At 49.6% G+C, this 27,993-nt stretch overlaps 1 protein-coding gene across 1 annotated transcript in view; it reads left to right on the top strand.

Moving 5' to 3' along the window:
• LOC103602474 overlaps positions 1 to 27,993 on the top strand; it is a 59,449-nt gene that overhangs the window by 10,670 nt on the left and 20,786 nt on the right. The window contains exons 4-5 of the mRNA XM_008586877.1: positions 7,718 to 7,792; positions 9,473 to 9,530. Of these exons, the coding sequence (XP_008585099.1) occupies positions 7,718 to 7,792; positions 9,473 to 9,530 (133 nt within the window). The remainder of the gene's footprint in view (positions 1 to 7,717; positions 7,793 to 9,472; positions 9,531 to 27,993) is intronic.

Consider the following 27,993-nt stretch of genomic DNA (forward strand, 5'->3'; position numbering starts at 1 on the left):
CCAGTGTTCCCCAGCTCAGAGAGTGGGGCCAATCTCTGTCAGCTTCTGTTCCGGACACCTGCAAGGGTACTTGACATTTTCTTCTTGCTCACTATTCCTTACCCACATCTGGGACATTACCACGACTCGGGCTCTTCTTCCCAAATAATCTCAAGCATGTCCACTTTCCCCCATCTCTGTGACTCCTACCTCATCCAGGGTGCCAGTCTCTCTTTTTCAGATCCTGCATTTTTCCTCGCAGCCCCTGCTCTTGCCCCAGTGACACTTTCTTTCCCCATCAGCAAGAGAAATCTCATAAAAATGTGAAGTTCACTATGTCCTTTATTAGCTAATTAACTAACCTTTGTTACAAGGCTTTGTATGATTTGGCCCCACCCAGCTCCTCAGACTCATTTCTGGCATGTTTCTGGCTCCCCATGATACAGTCACATGAATACTCTTTCGGTTACCATATTCGATCTAGATCATGCTTCATCCAGTCCATGCTCCATTGAGTCCATGCTCCATTCAGTTCATGTTCCATCTGGTCCATATTCCACCCAGTCCATGCTCCATCCAATCCATGCTTTATTCAGTCCATACTCCATCCAATTTGTGTTCCATCCAGTCAGTCCATGCTCCATTCAGTCCATGTTCCATCCAGTTCATGTGCCATCTGGTCCGTGTTCCATCCAGTTCATGTTCCATTTAGTCCATTCTCCATTCAGCTTATGGTCCATCCTGTCTGTGTTCCATTCAGTCCATACTCCATCCAGTTCATATTCCATCTGGTCCAAATTCCACTCCATCCAGTCCATGCTCTATTCGGTTCATGTTCCATCTTGTCCATGTTCCATCTGGTCAATGCTTTATTCCGTCCATGTTCCACCTGGTCCATACTTCATCCAGTCCATGTTTCATAAGTCCATGTTCCATCCAGCCCATGTTCTGTCTGGTCCATACTTCATCTGGTCCATGCTCTATCCAGTCCCTTGCTTCCAATTACATTGTCTACTCTTGTCCCCTCTCTGCCCGGCTTAGTCCCCTCATCCTTCATCTTCTGCTCTAAACTTCTTCTGAGTAGCTTTCCCTGATTGGTGATATCCTCTTGTCTGCTCCTTCACACACCTCATCCTGTTTTAATTTTGAAAGCAATGCTTTGCAATAAATATTTTAAGGTGGGTTTCCTCTGCTAAGCTAATAGCTATGGGAAAGCAGAGACTGTGTCTTATTTACCACTCTAGCTCCAGTACCTCTTAGATGTTTAATAAACGTGAGTTTATCTCTATGACTGACCACATGTGATTGGGCAGGAGGAGAGGTGCAGGCAGAATACCGTAGAGGATCAGAGGATGCAAAAGCCTGAGTTGGCTGAGGTGGTGTCAAAAAGATGGTGTCAAGGCTCAGAATGGAACTGCCATTTAGTTGGTTGGGCTTGAGAGAGATGCAAGCAGAGATAATCTCTGGAGTGGAGAAACACTGTGAGCAAAGGCATGTGGACAATGTGTGGGGTGTGGAGAGTAATCTCTTGGCCTAGATTATCTGACCTGTGCAGGGAGTAGGGGAGGATGATGGGATGAAGGCTCAAATCTTGAATACCATTCTATGGAATTTGGACTTCGACAACTGGATTGTGAGCAGGGGAGGACACAATCTACACGGGGATTAAGGATTTTGGAGGACTTCCATGCCCTCCTGCAGGGCTATCCAGCAGTCTGCTCTTGCCCTTCCATTGGAGACTAACTAATCTCATGGCCCTGCATCCCATTCGTATGGAGTGGTGATATCGACAGCTGGGCTATGAGAGATGGAGCAACTCAAGGAAGGCCTCTTGGAGAAGATGGAGATGTTGACCAGGAGCCAGAGGAGCTCATTGTCCACTCAGCTCTGTGCTTTCAAACTATAGGGTGGTGTAGTAAATGGCGAGGACTGTCACAGCTTGGGTGAGCTTGGGCAGGTTGTTACACAGAGGTTGAGGGACACCTTTCATACGATGACCTCTGCCCTTAGGGTGTTTTGTTCTGCCATGCAGAGCAAAACACTGCCCTTTGCTTTGACTAAGAGATAGTTGACCACATAGTGGCCAAACCACGGTTGGCATTGCATGGTTTGCCTTCTCTCCACCGTTCTGAGTTGGCACGGCCTTTCTAGAGCAGATACCACTTCAGGGTAGAGATCCTTCCCAATCAGCACCATTCACCCATATTTGAGGAGGGTTGTTAATGTTCACCATGTGCCTGCTTCCCAATGCCAAATCAGGCCTCAGAAAGCTTTCTGGAAGTGACGCCAACTTCAGGGACAAGGCCCTGGTTCTGAGGGTCAACATCATTCCATGGTTCCTGAAGAGATGGTAGACTATGGAACGTAGGCGTTATGATTTTTGACCTATGTAACATGGTCCACTAACTCTCAGTATCCAATCCATCCTCGGAGGGCACCCCGGAGGTGTTGCCAACGTCAGGGAAGAGAACACTGGGTTTAGCTTCAGCAATGCTCTGTGTAATTCCTGTTATCTGTGGTTGATGTCTGACTTATGCAACAAGGCCTGTCTCCCTCTGGGGAGTTTTGGAGGTGATGCAACTTGAGGGCAAAGACACTGGTTCAAGCCTCAGCCATGGTACTTGAAGAGATGGTTTGCCATGTGGCGTGCATGTGAGGAAAGATTTGTGTGACATGATCCACCAATTCCCAGTAGGCTGGCAAGCTTTGGAGGGCTTCGTGGAGCCAGTACTATCTTTAGGGGGACCCACCAGTTGAGCCTCCATCATGCTCCAAGGCATTGAAGAGATGCTTCCCTATGTTGGAGTTTCCCATGTCTGTACTAATGTCCACCTCTTATCAATATGTTCAGTCTCAGGGTTTTCCAGAGGCAGTGCCGAGTTTGGGGATGAGACAGTGGTTCTGACCTTAGGGAGGTGGGAGACCAAAATGACACCTGCTTTGTTCATGAAGATGGCATGGTGGTTACTGCTCAGAATCCAATCCAGTCTAAGAGGACCTCCTGGAAATGCCCCTGAGTTTGAGGCATATAAGGCCATGTGGCAGACTTTTTTTTTTTTATGTCCAAGACTAGGGCTCACAAACAGGCAGTGCCCCGGTAATATTCGTTTGGCCTGCTCAGTTTAACGAGACAGGTGTTCTTTTTGGTTGCACACAGGCCATTTTACATTTCTGACTTTGCTCCCCACTCCCCCACACAGTTCTGTTAGCCACATGCCGTGCCCTTGCTCCCACTGTGCCCACCTGCCCATTCCTTCAGACCCAGCGCAGTGCCTGTACAGAGTAGGCACTTAATCAGTATTGCTGGAGTGATGAAACCCGTAGCATTGTCCACTTCTGCTCAGTGGGACTTCCAACTCTGGAGGGCTTCCTGGAGGAGTTGCCCATTTTGGGGATGAGCCACTGGTTCCAGCGTCAGCATTGACCCCTGACCATGAAGACCAGACTCCTAGCCTGTGTGTGCTTGTCGTGTGATGCATGTGTTGTGCTCGACTTGCCCTCTGATCCACCCAGCTCAAAGCCTAGGAGGGCTTTCTGGACGTGTCCTCAGCCTTTGTCCTCGGCGTCTCTGTGTGGTACTTGGAGAGATAGTAGACCGTATAGCGTACGCTTTATCTGTGACGTATGTAACACGGTCCACTAACCCTCAGTATCAAATCCATCCCCGAGGCTCCTGGAAACGACGCCGTCTTCGGGGAGGCGCCATTGGACCCACCGTTGGGGCTTCTCCATAACACCTGAAGAGATGGTTTTCTGTATGGCATGTTTTTTTCTGCATGATGCGAAATGACATAATCTCCCTCTTCTTATATCAAGTTCTGCCTTGGGAAATCTCGCCATCTCTGGGGAGGAGACGTTGCTTCTTTCCGTGATCAGTGCTGTTTCATGGCATCCATTGACATGGTTGACTACGCAACTCTTGTTTAGTAGATGCAATGACCTGCTTCTTCTCAGCCTCTGATGCAGCCTTGAAGAGGTTGCCCTGAGGCAACTCTGTGGACATGAGCCTTCCTCCAGCCATCACTGCCATCGTGCGGTACTTGAAGAAATGGTTTACCGTCCCACATACATTTTGAGTATGTATGTGGGACGGTAAACCGCTTCTTGGTATCCTGCCCAGCCATCCAAACCATCCTGGAGAGAGCCTGAAGTTAGAGAAGAGACGCTGGTCTCAGTAACCTCCCCGTGCCATGGTACTTGGCAGAATGGGAGATGGTTAGATGGTGCTTTTATCTGTTAATTCTTGTGACACAATCTTCTCCTCAGTGTCAAATGCAGCCTCCAAGGTCTTCCTCAGGACAGTGATAACCTCCAGGAAGGTGTCCTGCTTCCAGCCTTGTACATTCAAGTACATTCCCCCATAGTACTTGAAGAAACAGTGGTTGGTGCCCTAAATGTTCATGAACAAGGGATATTACACAGGCTGCCTCTCATTACCCTCAAAGCTGTCTTCAGATGACTTCAGGATATTATGCCCATGTAGGGACAGTTTGGGTGCACGAGGCGGTGCCACTCCCAGTACTTGAAGACACGCTGACTCGTTTTTGTCACTGATGATGCGTGTACAGTCTATCTTTTTTCCATATCAAGTCTAGCCATCTTGGGGGAAGATGCCCCAGTTTTGGACCCAGCATTGGCCCTCCATGAAGATCTGATTGATCCCACCATGTATGTTTACAGATAAAGCACATTCCCTGGCCCACTTCTTCCCTATCTCCAGTCCAGCCTCGGAGAACTTGCTGAAGATGCAGCCACCCTAAGAGACAGAGCACTGGTTCTGGCGTCAGCACCGAGCTCACGGTATCTGAAAAGGGTTCAACCACACTGCATGTATTTTATTAACAGCGTATGTAACATGGTCTACTTCTTTTCAATAGCACATTCAGCCTTGGAGCTCTCCAGAGGTCATTTCAACCCCAGGAGACGAGGCACCAGTTCTGGTACCAGCATTGCCTCAGGGTGCTTAGTAGAAGTTGACCATGCTTCATATGTTTTACTTACAATGCATGCTACCGGGTCCACCCTTTCATAACAGTGAATGCACCTTGGGGGGCTTCCTGTAGGCAATACTAAGTGTCAGGCAGAGCACTAGCCCCGGCGTCGTCTCCACTGTGGGTCCTCGAGGGGTTCCTCTGTGCTGCGTCCACTGCATCTGTAGCAGACATTGCATGGTGGCCTCTTCTCAATACTGCGTCTAGCCTCAGAGGGCTTCCTGGAGGTGTTGCTAACGAGAGGAAAGAGACGCCGGTTCTGACATCAGCCCTCTCCACGGTACCTGAAAAGATGGTTGACCATAGAACATGCGCTATCTCTGTGTCGTATGTAATATGGTCCACATCTTCTCAATATCAAATTCAGTCACAGAGGGCTTCCCAGAGGCAAAGCCAACTTCGTGGAAGACACACAGGTCTGGCTTCAGCACCATTCCACAGTCCTTGGAGAGATGGTAGACCATAAAGCGTACGCATTGTTTATGATGTATGTAACATGGTCCACTAATTCTCAGCATCAGTCTCGGGGCTTCCTGGAGGCCATGCCAACCTGAGAGCAGGGCCTGTGTGGTAGGCTCTGTCCAGTGTAGATGACAGGGTGGTTGGCTGCAGATCATGTGCTTTATTTATGACTTTGGCCACTTGGTCTCCCAACCAATGCTCGGCACCCTATCCCAGTCTTACAGGGCATCCTGGAGGTGGTAGCCACATTGGACATGGTTTGTGGTCATTGCCACATTTGCTAATTGCTGGTAGTTCATGATGCACATTGTGAGGGCTTCCCGGAGGTGATACTAAATTAAGGGAAGAGAGGCAGGGGTCAGTGTCACTTCATGGTATTTGAAGATGCGGTTGACCATGGTGTGTACGCTTTATTTATGACGTAGGACACATGGTCTACTTCTTCTCAATATCACATCTCGCCTTGGAAGACTTCCAGGAGGTGATATCAGCTTTGAGGAAGAGCCACTGTCCTGGTGTCAATACTGCTGCTGCTTGGTACTTGGAGAGAGGTGGTCCGTGGCGCGTTCGCTTTATTTATGGCGCACATTACACGGTCGACCTCTTTGCAGTATCTAATCCCGCCTTGCAAGCTTTCTCGGAGCTAACATCAACTGTGGGGTGGGCACCCTAGGTCTGCGCTCAGTGCAACCCAGCGGGGTCTGTGATGTGTCTGTCCTGTGTGTGACAATAACCCGTGTGTGGCAGCCTTCTTCTCAGCAAACTTCTCTGGCTTGGCGGCTTCGAGGGCAGGGGTGACTTGAGGACAAGGAGAGTGGCATCAGCACGTGCCTGGATACATGAGATGGTTGACCAGAGAGCACACGCTTTATTTGTGCCGTTTGTGACCTGGTCCACTAACCCTCAGTATCTAATCCTCCCTTGGAGAACTTCCTGGAAGAGGTGTCAACTTCTGGGGAAACAGTAAACTGGGGCCGGCTGCAACTCTGCTAGACTCAGAAGAGAGAGCATCGTCGAGGCGTTCACCTCACATGTGACAAATATGGCAGGCTTGGACTTATTTTCAGTACCATCTCTTTCCTTGGAGGGCTTCCTAGACTTGGGGCCATCCAAATTCAAGAAAGGGGCATGCTGTCTACACCATCCCAAAGTGCTCAAGTGATCAGCTGACTGCAGTGTATGCACTTTATTGATAACACAGGTCGTCTGGCCCACCACAGCTCAGTGTCCACTGAGTCCTTGGGACGACCTTGGAGTCGGTCTTGGTTTGGGGCATCTGAGCCTCTCTCCAGTAACTGAGAAAAGATTGCCCTGGGGGTTAACCATAAATGTGACAGTTCCCATGACCAGCCTCTCTACTGTATCTTCACCCTCTGGCCATGATGCTAACTTCAAGAATGTTCCATGGGGGTCTGCTCCACTGGGGCACTTGGATGGATGGTTGATGGACAGCATGCATGCCACTAATGGCTTACTCCAGCAAATCAACTAACGCTTAGTGTGCAATTCCATATTTAACAGGACTTCCAGGACTGAATGTCAAGTTTGGGGAAGAATCAGTGGTCTTGTCAGTGTTAATCAGTGGTACCTGAAGAGAGGTTTTCTGGGTTTCTGTTTCTTTAATGAGGATGAAACACACCTGGTTAACCTCTTTTCCAGTATCAAATCCCATCTTGGAGGACTTCTGGTCCAGACCTCAGCTTCAGGGAAGGGCGTTACTGTCAGCTCCCATCCAGTGGACCGAAGTCTGTGGTTGATCACACAGCTTGTGCCTTATTATTTTGACTTATGTCATCTGTTCTACTAACCCTCAGTGTCCAATACATATTTAACAGGACTTCCAGGACCGAATGTCAAGTTTGGGGAAGAATCACTGGTGGTCTTGTCAGTGTTAATTGGTGGTACCTGAAGAGAGGTTTTCTGGGTTTCTGTTTCTTTAATGAGGATGAAACACACCTGGTTAACCTCTTTTCCAGTATCAGGTTAACCTCTTTTCCAGTATCAGGAAGAATCACTGGTGGTCTTGTCAGTGTTAATTGGTGGTACCTGAAGAGAGGTTTTCTGGGTTTCTGTTTCTTTAATGAGGATGAAACACACCTGGTTAACCTCTTTTCCAGTATCAGATCCCACCTTGGAGGACTTCTGGTCCAGACCTGAGCTTCAGGGAGGGGACGCTGTGAACATAAATAAATGGACATGGATAAATAGTTGAGCACAGAGCCTGCCCCTTATTTCTGATGTTTCTCACCCATTCCACTAACCCTCAATATCTTATCCCTATTTAGGAGGACTCCTCAACATGATGCCCACCTGGGGGAAGACAGTGGTCACCAGGACAGCTCTACACCTGGGACGTGCAGGTAGGTTATGTGAGGCTGCACTCACCTTGCTTCTGATGAATCACACACAGCCAACCTACTACAGTATCCAGCCCTGCTTTGGAGGAATGGCTGGTCTTTGTCACCTTCAGTGATGGTCATGGAGTTAGCTAGGCTCGCAGGAGATAAACGCATACCACACAGACAGCATGCCCTGGACAGCCGTGTGGGTGGCCTCAAACATGGCCCTCTGCCTCCAGTTTATTCTGAAATGATGTTCTTGACATAAGGACACCTTAGGGAAGAAAAGCTGGTTCTGAGATCAGGAGGAGACTTTGGGGTCCCAGGAGCTGGCCTGGGCTGGGACTGTTTATTTCTAACAAGAATTCTGGAGTTGATTTATTTTAAATCTGGAGGAATGCTTGATGTTTTGCAAACTTGAAGGAAGAGGCTTTGTCATCTGCCCTGATCCAGGAGAAGTGAGTGGAAGGCTGACCATAGGGTGTGCGCTTTACCAGGGCCACACCTGGTCCACCGGCCACGTATGCAGTCTATCCTGAGGAGCTGGTGCCCACGTCAGGGAAATCGCTGAGTTTCTGTAGATGGTTCTTCTCTATGATACTTGAGGAGAAGATTCCTCTTGTGGATTTGTTTCTTTTGTGACAAATCATTTCCTCCAACCACTCCTCAGTATCAAATGCCAGCTTGGAAGGCTTCCCTGGCAAGACAGAAGTGGTCCACCCCATCAGGGCGTGTGAGATGAGACGTGCGCTTCCGCTGCCTGCCCATTGTGTCTGGTGGCGATGCTTGGTGCCCAGTCCTTTTCAGGAGGACTTTGTGGATTGATGCCAACCCCCCAGGAAGGAAGTGGTTCTTTGCTGGCTCTAAAGCCAAGGCCCCAGAAGTAGGTTGTTGGTGGTGCATTTCTTTTGATGGCATTAGGTTGTGACTCTGGGTTCTGGACTTATCTGTGGCATTTGGGGAAGGGGCTTGTTTGGGTGGAGGACATCAGGTTCTGAAGAAGGGCCAAGTTTTTCTCCTTCAACCCTACTTTATTTGATTAGAGCCAGAACAGAGGTAGTGGCCGCGAGGACTGGCATGACAATCTTTCATATTAACTGATGCCCAAACACTATTCCTTCCACCTGAAAAAATCTCCAATGAGAGAAAAGAGAGAGAAGGTGGAGGAGATGTGACAGCTGCACACATGCCATTGCCTGTGATGTACCCAGGACGGGGGCTGCTGTGTCCATGCAGACTGGGCACTCTGGTGGCTGAGCAGGGACCAGAAGACAGATTATGAGGCTTGGCGACTCTCTTCTCTGTCCTCTGTTCTGGAATTTTCTGTCCCTTGATTCTTGACTCCTGTTCTCAACTCCTTGATTCTCCAATCCTGTCAGAATTGGTCTAACTCTGCTGAAATGAAAAAGAGTCTGGAATTATCAATGTCCTCCCTACCGTGAAAAGATTATGGTAGAAGGAGTTTCACAGCAAACAGAAAAACCAACCTGGAATTGGTGCAAACATTTGGCAAGGTAACTTCAGGAAATGAAACTTGTTTTTATTTCTTAACTTTACTAAATTAAATGGAAGGCAGTGGAAGGCATGAAGGGGTGTTTGATCTGGAGGATGGGGCCTGGCTCCCCCACCTTTCTCAGCAGGAGCTTGTAAGGGACACTCACCGTATTTACAACTAATCTGATGCCATACATCTGTTTTTAGAATCACACCTTGCCTGGAAGACTGCTTGGACCCACAGCCAGTTCCATGCAGGGGCTGGGTGCTGACTCACTGCAGACCACGCCACCTGCCTCTTGACCACAGAATTTGAGATTTATTTGTGAGCTCTCCCTATGCACTGACTTCGGGACACAAACCATTATTACTGGGGGCACTCCCTGAAGCCTGAGGGACTTCCAGAAGAAGCTTCAACACCAAGAAAAATGTTCTCTGTATTGGTGAAAAATATCTCCTGGACAACCTCTTTTCAGTATCAAGTCTCAAAGGGTTTTTTGGCTGACCTCCAGAAACCACTCTGGAACACTTGTTATGTGGTGCATGAATGTTATGTGAACCAATCTGTCCTCTTCTGTGAGACGTATGACATCTGGTTTGCCCGGTGCAATGGGGACTTGGGAAAACTTCCTGGAGGTGTCACCAGCATCAGCGAAGATTCCGCAGTTTTGTTTTTGTTTTTATTTGTCTTTTGATCAGTGCTAAACTAAGATACTCGAAGGAGAGGTTGTCCGTGTTGTCTTCTCTTTATTTATGATGAAACATACACGGGAAACCTCTTTTTTAGTATCAAATCCCACCCTGGAGGCACTTCTCTGTTCCTGATGCAGCCTTCAGGGAAGGGACGTTGCCAGCTTCACTGTGGGTAGGCACAAGGAAGGTGGACTGTGTGACATGTGTCGTGTGTGCGTAGCCCTCAGGATCCAGCCCTCCTGTGCAGGGCTCCTTGGAAAGGACACCAAGTTTGTTGAAAGGACCGTGCATCCATGGTGGAGGGAGGTTGCACATTGTGGTTTTTGTCTATTTTATGACTCATGGTGGGAGGTCCTGCTCGGATGGCTTTCTGGACATACCAACAACGTCACTGAAAGGACAGTAGTGCCAGCCACTCTACAGGGTAGCTGAGGGGATGGTAGACTGGTGACGTGCACTTCATTTATGTTGTAGGTCACCCGTTTGACTATCCATCAGCGCCCAGTCCATCTGTGGATGACATGTTGGTGCTCATGGCAACTTTGGAGAAGACGTGGGAAACTTGGGGGCCAGTGTGAACGTGCAGGATTTAGAGTGGATGCACTTCATGGGGGCCTCCCCTCCCACCTTTGAAAAATAAATATAACCAATCATCCATGAATAATCTCTTCCTTAGTGTGAAATCATGCCCGGGAGGGCTGTTAGCCCAACCTCAGACAATGTTAGGAAGGAGGCCGTGGTGTCAGCGCCCCACAAGGGAAGGTGCACCCCACGGCCCATGCCAAGTGCGGGATGTGTGTGTTACCTGGTCCTTGGGAGGGCTTGGGGGGCGCTGTGTGTGTGAGACAGCGCTGTTGCGGGGAGCATGTGCGGTTGTGCTATTGACTTCATCCTGTGGTGTTTGAAGAGAAGCCATCGGACGAGCTCGCCATGAGTGCGATGAATGTTACATGGTCCATCTCTTTTTAGTAGTAAACACCACCCTGGAAGGTTTCCTGGATGTGAAGCCAGATTTCAGGCGGGGCCATTGGTGTCAGCGCCACCACTGGTGAGTAACGCTTGCGGCATGGTTGTTTTGTGCCCCTCCTGGGTCGTTACCCCTCCAAATCCAGCCCCGCCCCGGGCAAACTTCAAGTCCACACTCATTACCTGGGGAAAGAGACTTTGTCATTGTGTTGTCCAGCTTTGCTATGTCTGTTGTCCAGCTTTGCTTGACTTATGAGGACCAAACACCAAGTAGTGCTTCTCAATATCAGACCCTGCCTGAGATGCGTTCTGGATGGGACAGCAACTTCAGCGGAGGCATGTTGGAGTTATCGTCCATGGAGAGGTGTGGAAGTGGGTGTGACGTCGGAGAGCAAGTGCTTCTCAATATCAGACCCTGCCTGAGATGCGTTCTGGATGGGACAGCAACTTCAGGGGAGGCATGTTGGAGTTATCGTCCATGGAGAGGTGTGGAAGTGGGTGTGACGTCGGAGAGCACACGTTCTGTTCAGGATATTCGCCTCCTGATACACTAATCCTATGTGTCCCTTGCATACCTAGGATGACTTCTGGAGACGAGGCCTCCCCTGGGGGTGAGGTAGGACTCCACGCTGCTCACCCTTCTCCTGGGCCACCTGGCATGTTCTCATGGTGGTGGCAGAGGCTCTAGAAAGTAAGTGGAAATGCAAAATCCTCTTATGACTGAGGCTCTGAGACATGTTTCTGCCCATATATCATTGGCCAAAGCAAGTCACATGGCCAGGCCCAAGGACAAGGGTGGGGGAAGGACGTGCCACCTGTGAGGAGGTCATGGCAGGGATGTGGGTGCAGGGCTGGGTGAGGATTCGGAGGCAATGAGTCAGTCATCCACAGGGGCCTATGTTTCTGCCCATATATCATTGGCCAAAGCAAGTCACATGGCCAGGCCCAAAGACAAGGGTGGGGGAAGGACGTGCCACCTGTGAGGAGGTCATGGCGGGGATGTGGGTGCAGGGCTGGGTGAGGATTCGGAGGCAATGAGTCAGTCATCCACAGGGGCCAACTGAGAACTTGGGTTTTCTGCACCTTTCGTCTGTCACTCATAGCCTCCAGTTTCCTGGGTGCTGTGGGGGGCACATCTCGAGCTAAGGCGGGTCAACAAGGGTGATGCTGTGTACTTCAGGGCCCTTGGTCATTCCACTTCAACAGGCAGTGCTGCCCATGAGTTGTTTTCTTTTTCCGACAAACATGAAAACATCTTTTTTGGTGTCCGGTTCATGAAGACTGGCTCAGGGCCCCATCAGGGAAGCCATATCGCTGTCTGCCCCGCTAGCGGAGTCGATAGTTGACCACATGGCTCCTCCTCGTCTCTCCTCATGTATCCCTAGGAGGACTTTTGGGGAAAAAAAGTTAGTGTTTCTGAGTCATTGTCATTCTGTGATAGTGAGGAGGAGACTTCATTTTAAAAAACGATGAATTGCACAAATCCTGCAAACGAGAACCTCCTGGACCCCATGCCACCTGCATGGAGGGGGCACCCCTGTGAGAGCACCCCAAGGTGCAAGAAGTGGGGTTTGCCCTGGAGGCAAGGTCATGTCTTTGTCGCATGTTGCCAGGTGCAGGAGCAGGACCCGTTTGGTCTCAGGTAGTCCGCCGGAGTGACGACGACCTCAGGCCAGAGACGCTGCTGCCGGCGCTGACGTGCGGTGCTTAGTGAGAAGCTGCCCGTGTCTTTTTCGCTTTATTTGTGACGAAACATTCGCGGTGCACTTCTTCCTCAGTACCCTCTCCTGCCATGAAGACTTCTTGGTCCGGAGGCCAACTTCAGGGAAGACATGTTGGCCCTTACAGGAGACATTGGCCACGATTTTGCCACTCTGTGTCCTTTCTTCCTTCTTAAGTTTCCCGTGGTTTTTCTTATGACAGCTCTTTCTCCCTGTGGCTTAGGTTGGATTTCCCCCTACTGGCCCAGGTCCTCAGTCCATCCTCTTTGCCACTGTGAGTGGCTCCAAAAGGAGCCCCAACCCCACAGGCCAAAGAGATGCAAGGAGATGTTTTCTGGGGCTTCTGGGAAAGGAAATATTTCTCTTTCCTGTGAGGGCTAGCAGAGTAGACCCTCTCTGTTCCCTTCATCTGCGTGATGTGATATTGTGAGCTTTGAAAGTCCCACTGCCATTTAAAGGTTAAGAGGGGAGTGTATGGAGCTGTGCAGACACAGAAGAGGAGGCCTGTACCATGAAGGGCATATTAGAGAGCCAGAGAGGAACTGGGACCAGGGTGACATTGTTTGAGTCCCTGGATCAAACCCTGCCTGAAGCTTTCATGCCTCTGTACATTTTAGTTCTGTAAATCTATACATCCCTTTATTGTTTAAGCCAATTTGAGTTGGGTTTTATCTTACCTGTGATATTGCAGATGATACCAAACTGCTGTCAGTGTGACTAGAAAAACCTGCATTCTTTCAAGCATGTGTTTCTCTTGGTTCCTATCTAAGGATGGGATCTTGGTGAAAGATGACTTTTTCTTATGGACTTACTGTGTTTGTACTTCAAAAACGTGAGTGATCCCAGTGATTTAACTTATGAATGACAAATAATGCACAATTAATGTATTTTGCATCCCGGGAGGGGCCATGGGCTCCTCTCCAGGAGTCCTGAAGGGTGGTGGACCCCAGTATCCATCTCTTCCTGGGAGGACTTCCTACAAGAGATGCCGACTGTGGGGAAGCTATTGTGATAGGTTTGTTGTATTGGTCACAAGTCACATCGAGCTGCTAGTGTTTGAGAACCAAACCATGTCTCCGAGGAAACAGGAGCCCTTTAGGGAGGCGACAGAGAAGTCCAGATCACGCAGGTCACATGAGCAGATGGGCTGACTGAGAGCTAATGCTGCATCGCTGGCTTAGTTCACTGAATTCCTTATCCTTGTTTTCCCAGCTGTCCAGAGGAAGACTTACTGGCACCCCTGACTCCTGAAAGAGATTCTTCTGCAAGGTCCAGGACCGTCCCATCTTCTCTGAAATGACGCTCTCCATGAGCATTTGTGCGGTGGATTGTCAACATTCCAGAACCCGTCTGCCTCGATTACTGAATTCTGCCCATGAAGACTTCCTGGGATCCTGAAGTGGACGGAGTCGGTCTTTGGTTTGCTTTGTCCATGGTGATTCTCGTGCAGTCCGCCTCTGCTCAGTCTCAGCTCACCTGGTGGGGCTTCCAGCTTGCCAGGTGAGCACATGCCCATGGCTGTCACATTTGATCGAGCACACGACCACGCCCTAACCCTCTGTATCCCTTCACACCCAGGTGGACAGCTGGAGGAGAGGAAGTACTGATGGCTGGTACCTGAGAAGAAGTTGCCCATGTTATTTTCGCTTTTATATGTGACGAAACAAACATGGTGCACTTCTTTTTCGGTATCAAATCTCATCTTGAAGAGCTCCCTGGTCTCGGTGGAACTGTGGGGAACGGACCTTGGTGTCCCTCCCTCTCTTGGTATGTACACGGAGGATTTGCCTTAGAGCGGCCCCCTCGTTGACTCAGTGGGTTCAGGGACACTTGGTGTCGGCCCAGCCCCAGTCCAGCCCCAGGCCGTTCCCACCTCTCAGAACAGGCATGGCTGGCAAGACCTCGGTCTCGTGCTAGCTCCCCACTGCAAGGGAGGTTGGGGAAACACGTTTTTGGCTTTATTGTGGAGAATGTCCCCAACATCTGACAAGTGCTCAGATGAGAGCAGCCAGAAAAATCATAAAACTGAAAAGCAGCAGCAACAACAACAAAGACAAGTAACTGCTGAGAACCACCCACCCACCGACTCTCTCCAGTGATTAAGTGGATGGTTGTCAGGGGTATTTCAACCAGGACATGTCACCTAGTGGACTGTCACACATACATCTGTGGAAAAATTGACTGGGGACACCAACTGTGGTGGGAGGCAGTGGTCCCTGTGGTTCCAGGAGAGGGGTGTTCCCGAGTGGCTGCTTCCTTGGGGACTAACCCTCCCAGCCCGACCTTTTCCAGGTTCCCATCCTGCCTCAGAACGATGTGCCTCTAGATGTCATCAGCAGAGGAGGGAGGCCAGTGTGGGTCCCAAGTTAGGAGAGCAGCACATGGACGGCTGACCACAGAACATGTGCTTGTCAGAGATGCTGCCGTCAGGGTCTCTAACCCTCCACATTTGGCCCCTCTCCCTGGAAGGGCTCCTAGGGGGTTCTGTGGTCAGTTGTGCTCTGTGGTACTCAAAGAGAGGTTTTCCCCAGTGAACTTGGTTTATTTGTGATCAGTCATTCATGACCAGCCTCTTTTCATATCAGATCTGACCTGCAGGAAAGGCTGTTTAAGCTCAGACCTTTGGTGGCATCAGCTGCTCTCTGGGGTGAGTGGGGTTCTTGCCCAGATGCTTGCCTTGATGCTAGCACCCTGTCACCTGGGCCACTAACCTCAGCATCCCTCTCCCCTAGGTGGATCTCCTGGAGCTCTGCCCTCAGGGGAAAGTTATTCATGTTTCTTCATTTTATTTATGACAAAAACTATGGGTGCATTTCTATGCTATCACCGAAGCCTAGCACCGACTGCTGGGAAGAGAGGCTAATGGCAGCCCCAAGTGTGGCACTTGGACCATGCTAGCCGTAGTGCGTGCCCTTCTGAACAGTTGGCTGCTGCTCCACTCATCCTCCGGGTCCTGTCCTCCCACCACAGATCTTCCCAGAGGCACAAACACCTTTGGAGAAGAAGCAGCTGTCTTCACAACAGGATGGTCCATCAAGAAAGGCTGTCCAAGATGCCGCATGCGCAGTTAACCTGCTTTGCTAATTCCAGTACCAGCCTTCCAGATTATGAGGTGCCAATTTTAGGGAAGGCACATCCATGGCAGCAGAGGGCTGGCTGTGTATTCTCTGTATGCCACGTGCCGCCTGGCCCATGGACCCTCAGCCCGAGGACCTCCTGGAGGGGATTCTGGTTCTGAGTCACCTGCGGAATGTGAAGAACAGTTGTCCAGTGATGCCTTTGTTCTGTGCCTGAGAAAACATGACAAGTACCATTCTCTGTCAGAATGGAGCCTCATCTCCCATCTGGAGGGCTCCTGAGCACTGCTGCTTACGTCAGGAGGCTCACTGTTACCTGCACCACCCCAGGTATGTCAAAGGATGGCCCTAAGGGAGCTCAGTGTCTTTGATGGGAAATGTTCTCTGTGCATTAACCATTTATTTCTTTGCAGGAGGATGCCCCGGCAGCTGGTGGAGAGGCAGGACCACAGAGACTGGTCTGAAATGTTGGAAGGGAGGTTGTCTGTGGTGTGTTCGCTTTGTGTGTGGCGAGTGTGACACAGTTGATCTCTCTTTAGCATGAGATACCTCCTTGAAGGACTTTCTGTACGTGGTGTCAAGTTCAGGAATGAGATGTGGGCGTCAGCCCCTTGCTGAGGGTTATGTGAGCAGATGGTTGACCAGACGGCCAGTGTTTTCCTTTATTTACTTTTTATTTTGAGGCTTGAGAATTCATTGAACGAATCACCGTGTAATCTTCTGAGGTAAATCTATACATCAAAAATCAGATTCGATAATACCAATTTCTTTTCAAAGGACTCACAAAGAAAAGTGAACAAAAAGATGTGTAACACAGTTTTCAGAATTTGAGAAGAACCCCAAAGTATACACTATCAAATCCCTTGGTTTTGAAAGCTTAAAATCTGCAAGAATAGATGAGAGATAGATATACACTAAAAACACAAAGATGGAAAGTGCGAGACGATGCTGAGAGTTTTCATAAATCCATGGCAGGCATACTGATGTTTTATAACATAATTTATTTCAATAATAATTTTATCTTTTTAAGAAAAAATACTGAATACCGATTGGCTTGGGAAAGTTAGAATTTCCAGATGCCTAACCGAAAGGGAGACTACAAGGTCCTTGAACAGTCTTCAGATACCCACATCCCACCTTCCCTCCTTGGGCAGGAGGTGCCCAACTCTCAGGCCGTGGTCTCTGACTTATTTTTCTGTCATCTCCCTGGAGGCCACACCCCTGTTATTAACCCGGGGAGGAGGTTCCTCAGGGTTTGTTGGCCAGCGAGTGGTGTATGCATGAAGTTCTCTCAGGGCAGGCTATTCCAGGAGGAAATGGGGATGGCTGCAGGGGGGAGCGGATGATGCCAGTTAAGGCTGTGGTCTCAGACAAGTCCCGTATAGCTGAAGTCTGACCCCACGGAGCCGATGGCCCTATAAGCAGACACTGATACGTCAGTCCACTAGCCCCTGGTACCCTAGCTAAGATCTTAGCCTTAGCAGGACCTTCCGAGAATGGTGCCAACTCCTGGGAAGAGACAGTGGGTGGGCTGACATTGTTCCCAGGACACCTTGGCTCGTCACTCCTTATATCCCAGATCTTCCTGGCTGACTGCATTTCAATTAAAAAAACAACCCAAAACCCAGCCAGGAGTTATTCCTCAATAACGTGCCCGCCTCTTTCATGGCCATGCCTACAAGGACCACTCCTGGTACATGAATGGTGTTTGGTCGCAGAGAGTAGACCGTCTGATCCCCCTAACCGGCCGTGTCTCATGTTCTCTTTAACAGGGCCTTGAGGAGGCAGCACCACCCTGGAGGAAGTGGCTCTGCCCCTGCAGGTATGTGAAGGATGCTGGTCCACGTGTATTTGCTTATTTATGACAAATGGGGCTTGGGGGACTTTGAGGGAATCAGGCTTGCTTCTTTAAGAAGCCACGACTGTGGAGGGCCTGTGCCTCTGTGTACACAGTGGGTGTCGTCTGGTCCACGGACCCTCAGCGTCCATTCGTCCTTAGGAGGAAGGCCTAACTCTGCCTTTGTGAAAGGCAGCGGTTTTCAAGAACGAGACTTTTTGAACCAATTTCAGCGTTAGAAAGGTGATATGGGTGTAGGTGCTCCTTTGTGGAGTGGGGATAGAGGCTTGGCCCCAGAGCGTGTGCTCTTTTTATCAAGACTGTGTGATGGCCCACTGGTCCTCAGTATTAAATCTGTCCTTAGGAGGACTTCCTGAGGAGATGGCAGTGTTGTAGAATAGGGTTTGAATCATAGGTGCTTTACTTTCTGCTTTGGGAAGCATGCTTTACTGAGGAGCCACAGCACCTATTTCAGTAAGCCTCTGCATCCAATCCACTGAAATGTTTTTTTTGGAAGCTATGCTAGTTTGGGGGTGGTGGCGGCTGGGGAACACCATGCTTTGCTGTCCCTTAGTTGTATTTGAAAAGATCGAGTGCTCTTTGTGACCTATTTGCCTATTCCTAACAGTCTATCACATTGACTTACCGAATTCTGCCTGTTGGAAACTTCTGGACACAAGCTGCACTTTCTGGAAGGCTCTTTTGATATCCTCATCCCTCCAAGGTATAAGAAAAGAGATTCCAGCACACACTTTTATATGACATTTGTCATCGGGTGCTTTAGGAGGGCTTTGTGGAGGTGATAATGACTTGAGGAACCTTGCAGGGTTTTTCTTTTTTTGTCCATAGTATTTTTGGGAGTCTGCTTGCTTTATTTATGTTGAATTTTTGAAGTGCATCCACTTTTCAGAATTAAGTGCTGCTTTGGAAACACTCCTGGCTGTGAAATCCCCATAGGGGAAGAGACATTAGGGTTCCCCCTACCAGGGCAGACCCCCAGTCATATGCCTGTCATCATCTGGACGTGCAGAGACCACGGTCTGGCATCGTGGCTCCTACATGGAACTGAAAAAGAGCTTGACTGCCTCCCGTCCCTTTATTTTGAGGAATCGTCTTTAGGTTTGTGCCTTCCAGGACTGTCCAGTTTTTGGTATTCAAAAGATGGATGTTCCTTCTATGTTTAAGAGATTTATGGTTAATCATAGAGGAAAATCCACATTTTCGGTATCTAAAGTCGCTTTTGAAACATTTCTAAAGACGAAATCAGAAGAGAGGAGGGATAGACCCCCGTCCCCAGGGAATGAGCGGAAGGTGAATCCCAGAACCTCGCTTCAGTTAGCAAGGTTTGTCCTTGGGATCTGTGTCCTCCATGAGGCTAGCCCCAGGAGGCCCATGCCCAAGTGTGCCTGTCCTCTGCTACCTTTATTTTTGATGGGTTATGCTTAGGTACATGCTTTCCAGGACTAAATCCTTCTTTGGTATTTAAAAGGTGGATATTCCTTCTATGTTTATGTTATTTGTGGTTAAACATAGAGGAAATTCCACGTTTTCAGTATCAAATGCTGCTTGGAAACATTCCTGGACTGAAACCACCATCAGGGAAGAGACAGTAAAGTTACCCCCCCTCCAGGGTAAGTGAAGATGGTGGACCCCAGAACATGTGCTTGATTCATGCCATATGTCTGCGGACCACCCACCCGTCTTGAGGAGGTCCCACTTGTGAACTGGCAGGTCAGCAGAGAGGCTGGGGTCTGTCGTCACAGTCTCTCTGTGACAGCTAAACAGTCTGCTCTGTACAATGTTACTTATGTTTTTGGTGGGTTGTGCATAGGTTTATGCTTTCCAGGACTAAATCTTCTTTGGTATTTAAAAAGTAGATTTTCCTTCTATGATTACGTGTTTGGTGGTTAATCATAGAGGAAAATCCACGTTTTCAGTATCAAATGCTGCTTTGGAAACCATGCTGGACCGAAGCCACCATCAGGGAAGTGAAGCAGGGCTGAGCCCTCGCGGGTAAGTGGAAAGGTGGTGGACCGCAGAACATGTGCTCAATTCATGCCATATGTCTGCCGACCATCACCTTTAGGAGCCCCCTCACGCTGAGAAGACGACTTTGCAAAGAGGCTGTGGTGTGTCATCACAGCGACACCAGGGGACTGAAACCAGGTTGCTTTGCTGTCTTGCGTCCGTTTTTGATGAGCTGTGCACAGGTATGTCCTATCCAGAACTCCACCCTTCTTTGGTATTTAAAAGGTGGATATTCCTTCTATGTTTACGTGATTCTTGGTTAATCATAGAGGAAAATCCATGTTTTCAGTATCAAATGCCGCTTTGGAAGTATTTCTGGAAGAAACTGTAGGGTTTGGGTAGGTGAAAAGGTGGGGGCCACATGTTGTATATTAATTAATGGGGTGCGCCTGAGAACCATCTGGAGAAGCCGGCTTGGTGAAGATTATACTGTGGGTCCGTCGCACCATTTCTTCTGTGGAACCACGTCCACCCTACGTGACTTTTCATCCCTGACGACTCAAGCACAGGCTCACGTGTTCCTGGACGGAATCCTTCTTTGGTATTTAAAAGGTAGATTCTCCTTCTATGAGTACATTATTTATGATTAATCATAGAGGAAAATCCACGTTTTCAGTATCAAATGCAGCTTGGAAGCCTCCGAGGATGTGAAATCGCCATCAAAGAAAGGACACTCTCCGTACCCTCCCGGGTGCAGGAATGGACAGATACAGCATTGTATATTGTATGATATATGCCATCTGCTCGCTTGCCCTGAGCGCATAATGTGTTGTTACAAGGTTATGCTCTCAGTGTTGCTTCATGGACCTTGAACGAAGTTTGTTCTCTGTATGTTTATCATGTTTATGATGTGTTTTCTGGAATCGACCTCTTTTTCTGTAACCAATTTCACCTGAGAGAATACCTGGTTGGGCTGTCAATTTCAGGAGAGGGCACTGGTGGGGTTGTTGCTACGGGGACGTGTCAGGAATGGATATGTGAGTCCCCCCAGGCGTGTACTCCACATGTGGGGTGTGCTGACCGCCCACTAGCCCTGCATATCCAATCTGTTTGTCTTAGGTTCATTCCTGGAGCTGACGCCAACTTTGTCACAACGAGAGTGGCTTTCCTGCCCGTGCTATTGTTTGCTACTTGAAGAGAGGTTGTCCTTTGTGTGTTTGCTCTGTTTGCAATCAATACACAAGGATGGGTTCTCTTTGAGGAGTAATCCCTGCCTGCTGCAGGGTATGGGCCTCTTTCTTGCTGTTTGTGACCTGGTCCTCGACCGTCCTGATCGCATGAATCCTTCTGATAACTTTTTGGAAGAGATGCTGACTTTGGAGATGATGGAGTGGTTTTCTTTTCAGAGCTGTTGTTATATTTAGAAAACAGTGACTTCTTTGGTGTAATGACAAAGCATCCATGGGGCTGCTGCTCTGGGAGGTCTTCTTAGATGTGATACCAGCCTCTGGGACGAGACCTCACGGTCGCTTCATCTCCCAGATATGTAAAAGAAAGCTCAGCAGCAAAATCTGGTCTATCCATCCTTCATACCAGACCCATCCTTTGTCTTACTGTCCGTGCGGGGGAGAGGTGGGGTGTTCATACCAGTCCACACTACGGTTGGCCCAAGAGCACCCGTTGTGTTTACAGCACTTGTCATTGGAACTGTTAAGCCTCAGTGCTCTCTTCATCCATTGGCCTCCTCTTGGCATCAGTGCCAAAAGACCCTTGGATTACTGATGTCATTATCTGTTTAAGTAGAGAGAGTTGGCACTTGGGGATTTCACTTGCCTTTGGTTAATCTTGTACTTGATGAATGCTTTTGAGAAACAACTTACTGCTCCATTGGCTTTCTGAACATGATGCCAAATTCAGGAGAAGGGACACTTGTCTTACAGCTGCTACATAATTTGTAAATGGGTGGTTGATCATGAAGTGTTGGTTTTCTGTTTTTTCTTTAATGATGCATGTTCATTGTGCCTTCTAATCCCCATAAGCCAGTGTTCATCAGGATGACTTCCTGGAGGAAGTGGCTTTGCACAGAAGTAGTGGTTTTTTTCCCAGGGTGTTTTCACAGGTCCTAAAGAGATGTCAACTATTTTATATTAACTTTATTTCAAGTCGTACAGGATTGTCCTGTCTTTTGGTAACCATTTCTGTCTTGGAGAGATGCTTGGAAGTAAAGCCAACTTCAGGATCACAGCATGCAGCATGCAGGGACTGGCTCCAGGGCCATCCAGATGAGGCTTGTTGCCCGTCCCCTCCCCTTGGTCTCGGCCCTGCAGGAGAAGACACCCACTCTGGCAAAGACATGGCGTGGGCCTCACCTGCTCTTTGAGCTGCTCTTTGGTACTTGAAGAGAGGATACCCTTTGTATGTTCACTTTATTAATGGCGAATATACAGGGGGAGACTCTTATTTGCGTATCAAACTGTCTGGAAAGGCACTTGGACCCAGTTCATCTTCAGGACAAAGCCACTGATGTCAGCTCTTCTCAGGTATGTCCTTGCGTCCTGGTTCCAGAACATGAGCTTTGGCTATGATGCTGGCCCCCGAGTCCTCCCTCCACCCTCTGGAGGACTCCCTGGAGGGCATGCCACAATGGTGGGGGACAGAGGAGGGGCCTTTTTGTGCATGCTATCACCTGCACTGAGTTTAATGGTGGTTTGCATTTTTAAGGATAAATCACACATGGCCTTGTCCTTTCTCTGTACCAGGTCCCACCGAGAAGGCTTCTTGCTCACAGTGTCAACCTTGCACCTCTCCAGACACTTTTGCGGTTGGCGGACCCAGAGCCAGTGCTGGGCTTCTGATGCTGGTCATCTGGCTTCTCACTTGAGGTCTCCATCCTTGAGAGGGCGTCAACCTCGAGTGAAGGACGTTGATGTCAGTGCCATTCTAAGGCAAGTGACTGGGTGGGGTTCCCAGTGCCAGCCCGTGTCATTGTAACTGTCACCCACTCCATTGGCCCATCCTTTGGGGACATTGTCATGTGGAGAAGCACCTGAGTGTGCCTTGGCTGTGTGTGTGGTCATCATGACTCAGATGTCCCTAGAGTCTGATGGGGGCCTCTTTCTGTTTGTTTCAAGTCAGGTACTGGTGATGTATTCTTGGATCCAGTCATTGCTAGGATGGTTGACACTCAGCCTCAGAGGAAGGACAGTGGACCAAGAACTCTTCCAGAGGTGAGAGTGACTGTGGGCACCTTCGTCCCTGATGAGTCCGTGTCTTCTGGGTTGCTAAGCCTCCATACCCAGTGCCCTGTGAGAAAAAGGTGGTGGTCCCGTTCTCCGCGGAACTTGGTGGTACTTGAAGCAGATTTACCAAAGCATGTTGATTACCTTTATGGAAAGACCCACTCATTCTCTTACTTACAAGTCAGTCCTACCTGCAGTGAGTCCTGAGTGTGACATGCTTCAGGGCCAGGTGTCACAGCATGCAGGGTGCAGGGTCCAGGGCCGTCCAGATGAGGCTTGTCACCCTTGGTCTCAGCCCCTCCGGAGAAGAAGCCCACTCTGGCGAAGACATGGCGTGGTCCTCACCTGCTCTTTGAGCTGCCCTTTGATACTTGAAGAGAGGATACCCTTTGTATGTTCACTTTATTAATGGCGAATATACGAAGGGAGACTCTTATTTGCGTATCAAACTGTCTGGGAAAGCACTCAGATCCAGCTCATCTTCGGGACAAAGCCACTGATGTCGGCCCTTCTCAGGTAGGTATGTCCTTGCATCCTGGTTCTGGTGGAACATGAGCTTTGGCTATGATGCTGGCCCCCGAGTCCTCCCTCCACCCTCTGGAGGACTCCCTGGAGGCCGTGCCGCATTGGTGGGGGACAGCGGAGGGGCCTTTTCGTGTATGATATCACCGGCACTGAGTTTAATGGTGGTTTGCTGTTTTTTTTCCTTTTTGTCTTTTTTCGTGACCGGCAACGGATCGCAACCCTCAGTGTCACACCAGTACCGGACCGGGACCGGCAACGGGATTGCAACCCTCGGTGTTGTGCCCGCACCTCGCTCAGCCAGTGAGCGGCCGGTCTGTATGTGGGATCTGAACCCTCGGCAGGAGCGCCGCCGCACTCCCAAGCGGCGTGCTGTAGCAGTGCGCCACCGGGCCGGCCCCGTGGTTTGCTGTTTTAAGGATAAATCACACATGGCCCTGTCCTTTCTCTGTGCCAGGTCCCACTGAGAAGCCTTCCTGCTCACTGTACCAACCTTAGAAGGGAGACCTTGATGTCAGACCACTTCAAGGGTAGCCTGTGAGTGGTAGTGGGCCACAAAACACCAGCTTTATTCATGATGGGCTGAAGCCTGATTGGCTAACCCCCAGCAGGGCTTCCTGGAGGTGGTGTCCTTGAATGAATATGCAAGAGCTATTTATACTGGTCATTTTTGATTCCAGTTCTGCCTGGGACAGTGTTCTACACAGGAAGCCAGCTCTGGGAAGAGCCATGGGCACTGTCAGCCCTGCAGCAGGTACATGGATATTGGAAAATCAGAGGGTACCTGCTACTGTCTCAATGTGTGTCCCCCAGTCCTCTGACCGCCAGCATTCTGTCGACCCTTAGGGCTCCAGTTGACCTCCTGGCCTCCGTTTCTGTGTTTGTGGAGACATTGCTTGGGCCATATGACCATCTGCTTTTCACATCCTGACTGCCATGGGGTCGTCTGGACCTGCAGCCAGCATCAGGAAAGGGGCATTGGCAGGCTCCCCCCGCCATCCCCCAAGTCCAAGGAAAGCGTACGTCTTGTTGAAAAAAGGTGAGCTGCTCACCTGGGGGATGAGCCATGCCACCTGCTCACCAACAGCAGGCAATTCCTGCTCCTCTCTTGAGGGCCCTCGATGGGAGAGAGCCTTCTTGGGGAGATGGCCATGGGACTGCTCTCTTTGTTGCTTGGTGGTATGTGGGGTCTGACTCCTGTTCAATATCAACTCTTTCTCAGTATGGCTTCATGGACATCATGCCAGCCTCTAAGAGGGTGGCAGAGCAGGGGCTGGCAATGGGGAGAGAGAAACATTGATGTCAATACCTGCTTGGGAAATACAAAGGGATGGTGACCACAGGGCCTTTGTTTTATCCATGATGTCAATTCACCCAGTCCCTTAGCCATTAGGAGAACTTCCTGGAGTTGGTGCCCATGCAGGGAAGAGACAGTGGTCCCCCCATGGGGTCTTCTGTAGAAAGCGAGCAGCTGAGCTCTGTGTGTGCACTAGAAGGCCAGCAGGGTCGATCTTAATCTTCAGGATCGAGTCCTGATCTGGAGCGATGCCCTGGAAATGAGGCCGATTTCAGTGAAGGGCCACTGGGTCTGCCTTTACCAGGCGCCCTGGGACGGAGAGCTGACCAGCAGGCACACACCTGGCAGGTGGTGTTTGCCACCTGGTCTGCTCATCCTGCGTCTCCCATCCTTCCCTAGGATGAATCCCGGGAGACGAGGCCGACCCCGTGAATGATAGCCATGAACCTGCCTAATGTTATTGTTTGGTACTTAAAGCGAGGTTGCCCTTTGTATATTCTGTTTATTGACATGGAATATACAAGGGCAAGCTCTCTGTGAGTATCAAACCTTGTCTTGGACGCAGCCCACACTCAGCGAGGGATGCGGTATGTGTGTGCATGACCATGCGTGTCTGTTTTGTGTGTGGCAAATCGCTCATGGGTCACCACTTTGCAGAGATGAGTTCATGGACACATAGAGGCCTTTAGGGAAGACAGCGGCCTTGGGGACCTCCCCAGTCCTGGTTATGTGTGGGTGGGTCCCAAAGCATGCACTGTGCTGTGGTCTGGGCCCCTGCTTCCCAAGTGGACAGTCCCCAGCCCGAGCTGATGGCCAGGTCAGTGTTGGTGTGGGTAGTGGTTTTGTTATTCCCATTGTCATTTGGTACTTGTGTGTGCATGTTATGCTCAGTGTGTGTATGACTGATCCACTAACCCTCAGCGTCTAATTCATCCCCAGGACCCGCCTTGAAGATATACCAAGTCCACCCAAGGCAGTGGCTTTCTTTTCCGTGCTAACCTTTGGTACTTGGAGAGTGGTTATCCCTGTCCTGTTCGTTTTACTCATGTCGAATCGTACAGGGTCATCCACTTTTTCAGTATCAAGAGCGCAGACTCTGGAGCTCGATTTCCTGTGTCTGGATCCCGCCTCTGACATTTACTAACCGTGCAACCTTGGGCAAGGATTTCATCGTGCTGTGCTTGTGGTCTTACATGTCACAGGGGAATCATGTTGGCATCCACCTTGTAGGGCTGCTGGGGCTGCATGAGTTAAAACTTGTCCATAGCCTAGAACAGAGCCTGGTGCTCAGCACTTTGTAGGTGGTGGTCATGACTCTTGCGTGCTATTAAACTGTTATTGGTGGTGGTGGTGTTATTAAAATCTCTCCTTGGATTTTTGGAACAATGTTGAGGCACAGAAGCCAAGTCCTCTGTCAGGTATGTGCATGGATTGTGGAGCCCAGAGTTTATGCTGAATTTACAATGGGGGCCACCAAAGCTCTTGATGCTCAACAGCTAAGCCATTCTTGCGGTGGCTTCCAGAACATGATGTCACGTGCAGTTGTGGTCGGCAGACCTGTGTCAGCTGGGCCACTGAGGTTGTTTGCTGTGCTTATGAAAGACGGTCCCTGGACCCTTGACCTCCACCGCCCTCTGCCCTGCAAAGGACTCAGGCGAGGATCCACGTGCAGTTGTGGTCGGCAGACCTGTGTCAGCTGGGCCACTGAGGTTGTTTGCTGTGCTTATGAGAGACGGTCCCTGGACCCTTGACCTCCACCGCCCTCTGCCCTGCAAAGGACTCAGGCGAGGATGCCAAGCCGAGTGAAGAGTGGCTTCTGTGGCATCTTGCCCCTCTGGTACTTAAAGGGAGGTCATCCATGGTGTATGCATGTGTGCATGTATGCGTGTGCACATTACTGTGAGACTGGGTTTGCTGAGTTACAGTCACCATCCAACCTTGAGCCAAAGACCTGGAGGTGCTGATGTTCCTGCCCGTGCTGCTGTTTCATACTTGAGGAGAAATTATCCTTGGTGTGTTTGCTTTATTGATGATGAATCATACAAGGACAATTTCTTTTTGAGTATCAAATCCTGCCTCAGCGGACTTCCTGGATGCCATATGCCATGTCCCGTATAAAGGTGCAGGCTGCAGCCCCTCCCAGGGGCTCATGCCTGGGTGGAGATGAGATGGTGTGCAGCAGGTTTGCACGGGGGCACTTGTGCTGTGACCTTAGGGCCTTGGAGGTGGGGCCGTGCTTGGCGCTGCCACAGATCTGTAGCAGTCCTGGGTGTGTGTCATGGTGGCATAGCATTTGTGGCTTATCAAATCCTGCTGCTTGGAGGTGCTTTTTGGACGTGAAGCCAACCTCAGGGATAGGTCATTGGGGCCAGACCCCCTCCCCTGCTAGAGAGAGTGACTGACCCCCAAGCATGTGATTGATTCTCAGTGTGCAAAGCTGACCTGCTAACCCTCAGTGTCTGGACCACCCAAGAAGAATTTTCTGGAAGAGACACCAACTTTGGAGAAGATGCCAAGCTCTCCTTGATGGCGCAGTTCTTTGGTGCTTAAAGAATGGCTGTCCGTAGTATGGTCTCTATACTTATGATGATTAATATCGGACAACCATTGTTTTAGTATCCAAATTTGCTTCAGAAGGTTTCTCAAGCACATTGCCGATGTCAGCAAGGGGTCACGGGTGCCTGCTTCGCACAGAGTGTTATTTTTGTAATTTGTAGTAACTAATTCGGTGATCCCAGAATGCAAGCCACCAGTGTGATTTTCCTGGACTAATACCAGCTCTGGGGCGAAAATACCATTTGGGGGTTTGGGGCCATACTGTTTTACTTGGAAGATGTGACTGTGATTCATCTGTCTTTCTCCTCTTGTTATTAAATCCTAGCCATGAGGAAGTCCTTGTCAAGGTTTTGGGGTCAAACATCTCTTTAGGCAGATAGATGAAGGGATCTGGGGCATCTGGGTCCAGTATCCCCTGGTGTTTGGCATGCATTCCAAGCATGGAAGACTTCCTGTAGTGGATGCAAACATTAATGAAACATCATGTATTTCCTGCCACTGCTACTTATTCATGCTCCTGAGCAGCTGTCCATTGGATATCTGGTTTATTCTTGGTGGACATGACAAGGCCTCATGCTTTCTTTGGGACCCACCTCATCTTAGAGAGACTGTCATGTAGAATGAGACATTGTCATCAACAGTACCTCTGGGGGATGATGCATGCGTGTATGAATTGTTACCTAGAGTAGTGTTTCTCAAACTTTAAAATGCTTCTAAGATTTTCATCACCTAGGGATCTTGTTAAAAAGCAGATTCTGATTCAGGGACCAAGATTCTGCATTTTTAGCAAGTTCTCAAGTGATGCTAATGCCGCTGGCCTGTAGACGACACTTATAGCAGTTAGGGGCTGGA

The sequence above is a fragment of the Galeopterus variegatus genome, unplaced genomic scaffold (assembly GCF_000696425.1).
Source record: "Galeopterus variegatus unplaced genomic scaffold, G_variegatus-3.0.2 Scaffold4164, whole genome shotgun sequence".
NCBI classification, from domain to species: Eukaryota; Metazoa; Chordata; class Mammalia; order Dermoptera; family Cynocephalidae; genus Galeopterus; species Galeopterus variegatus.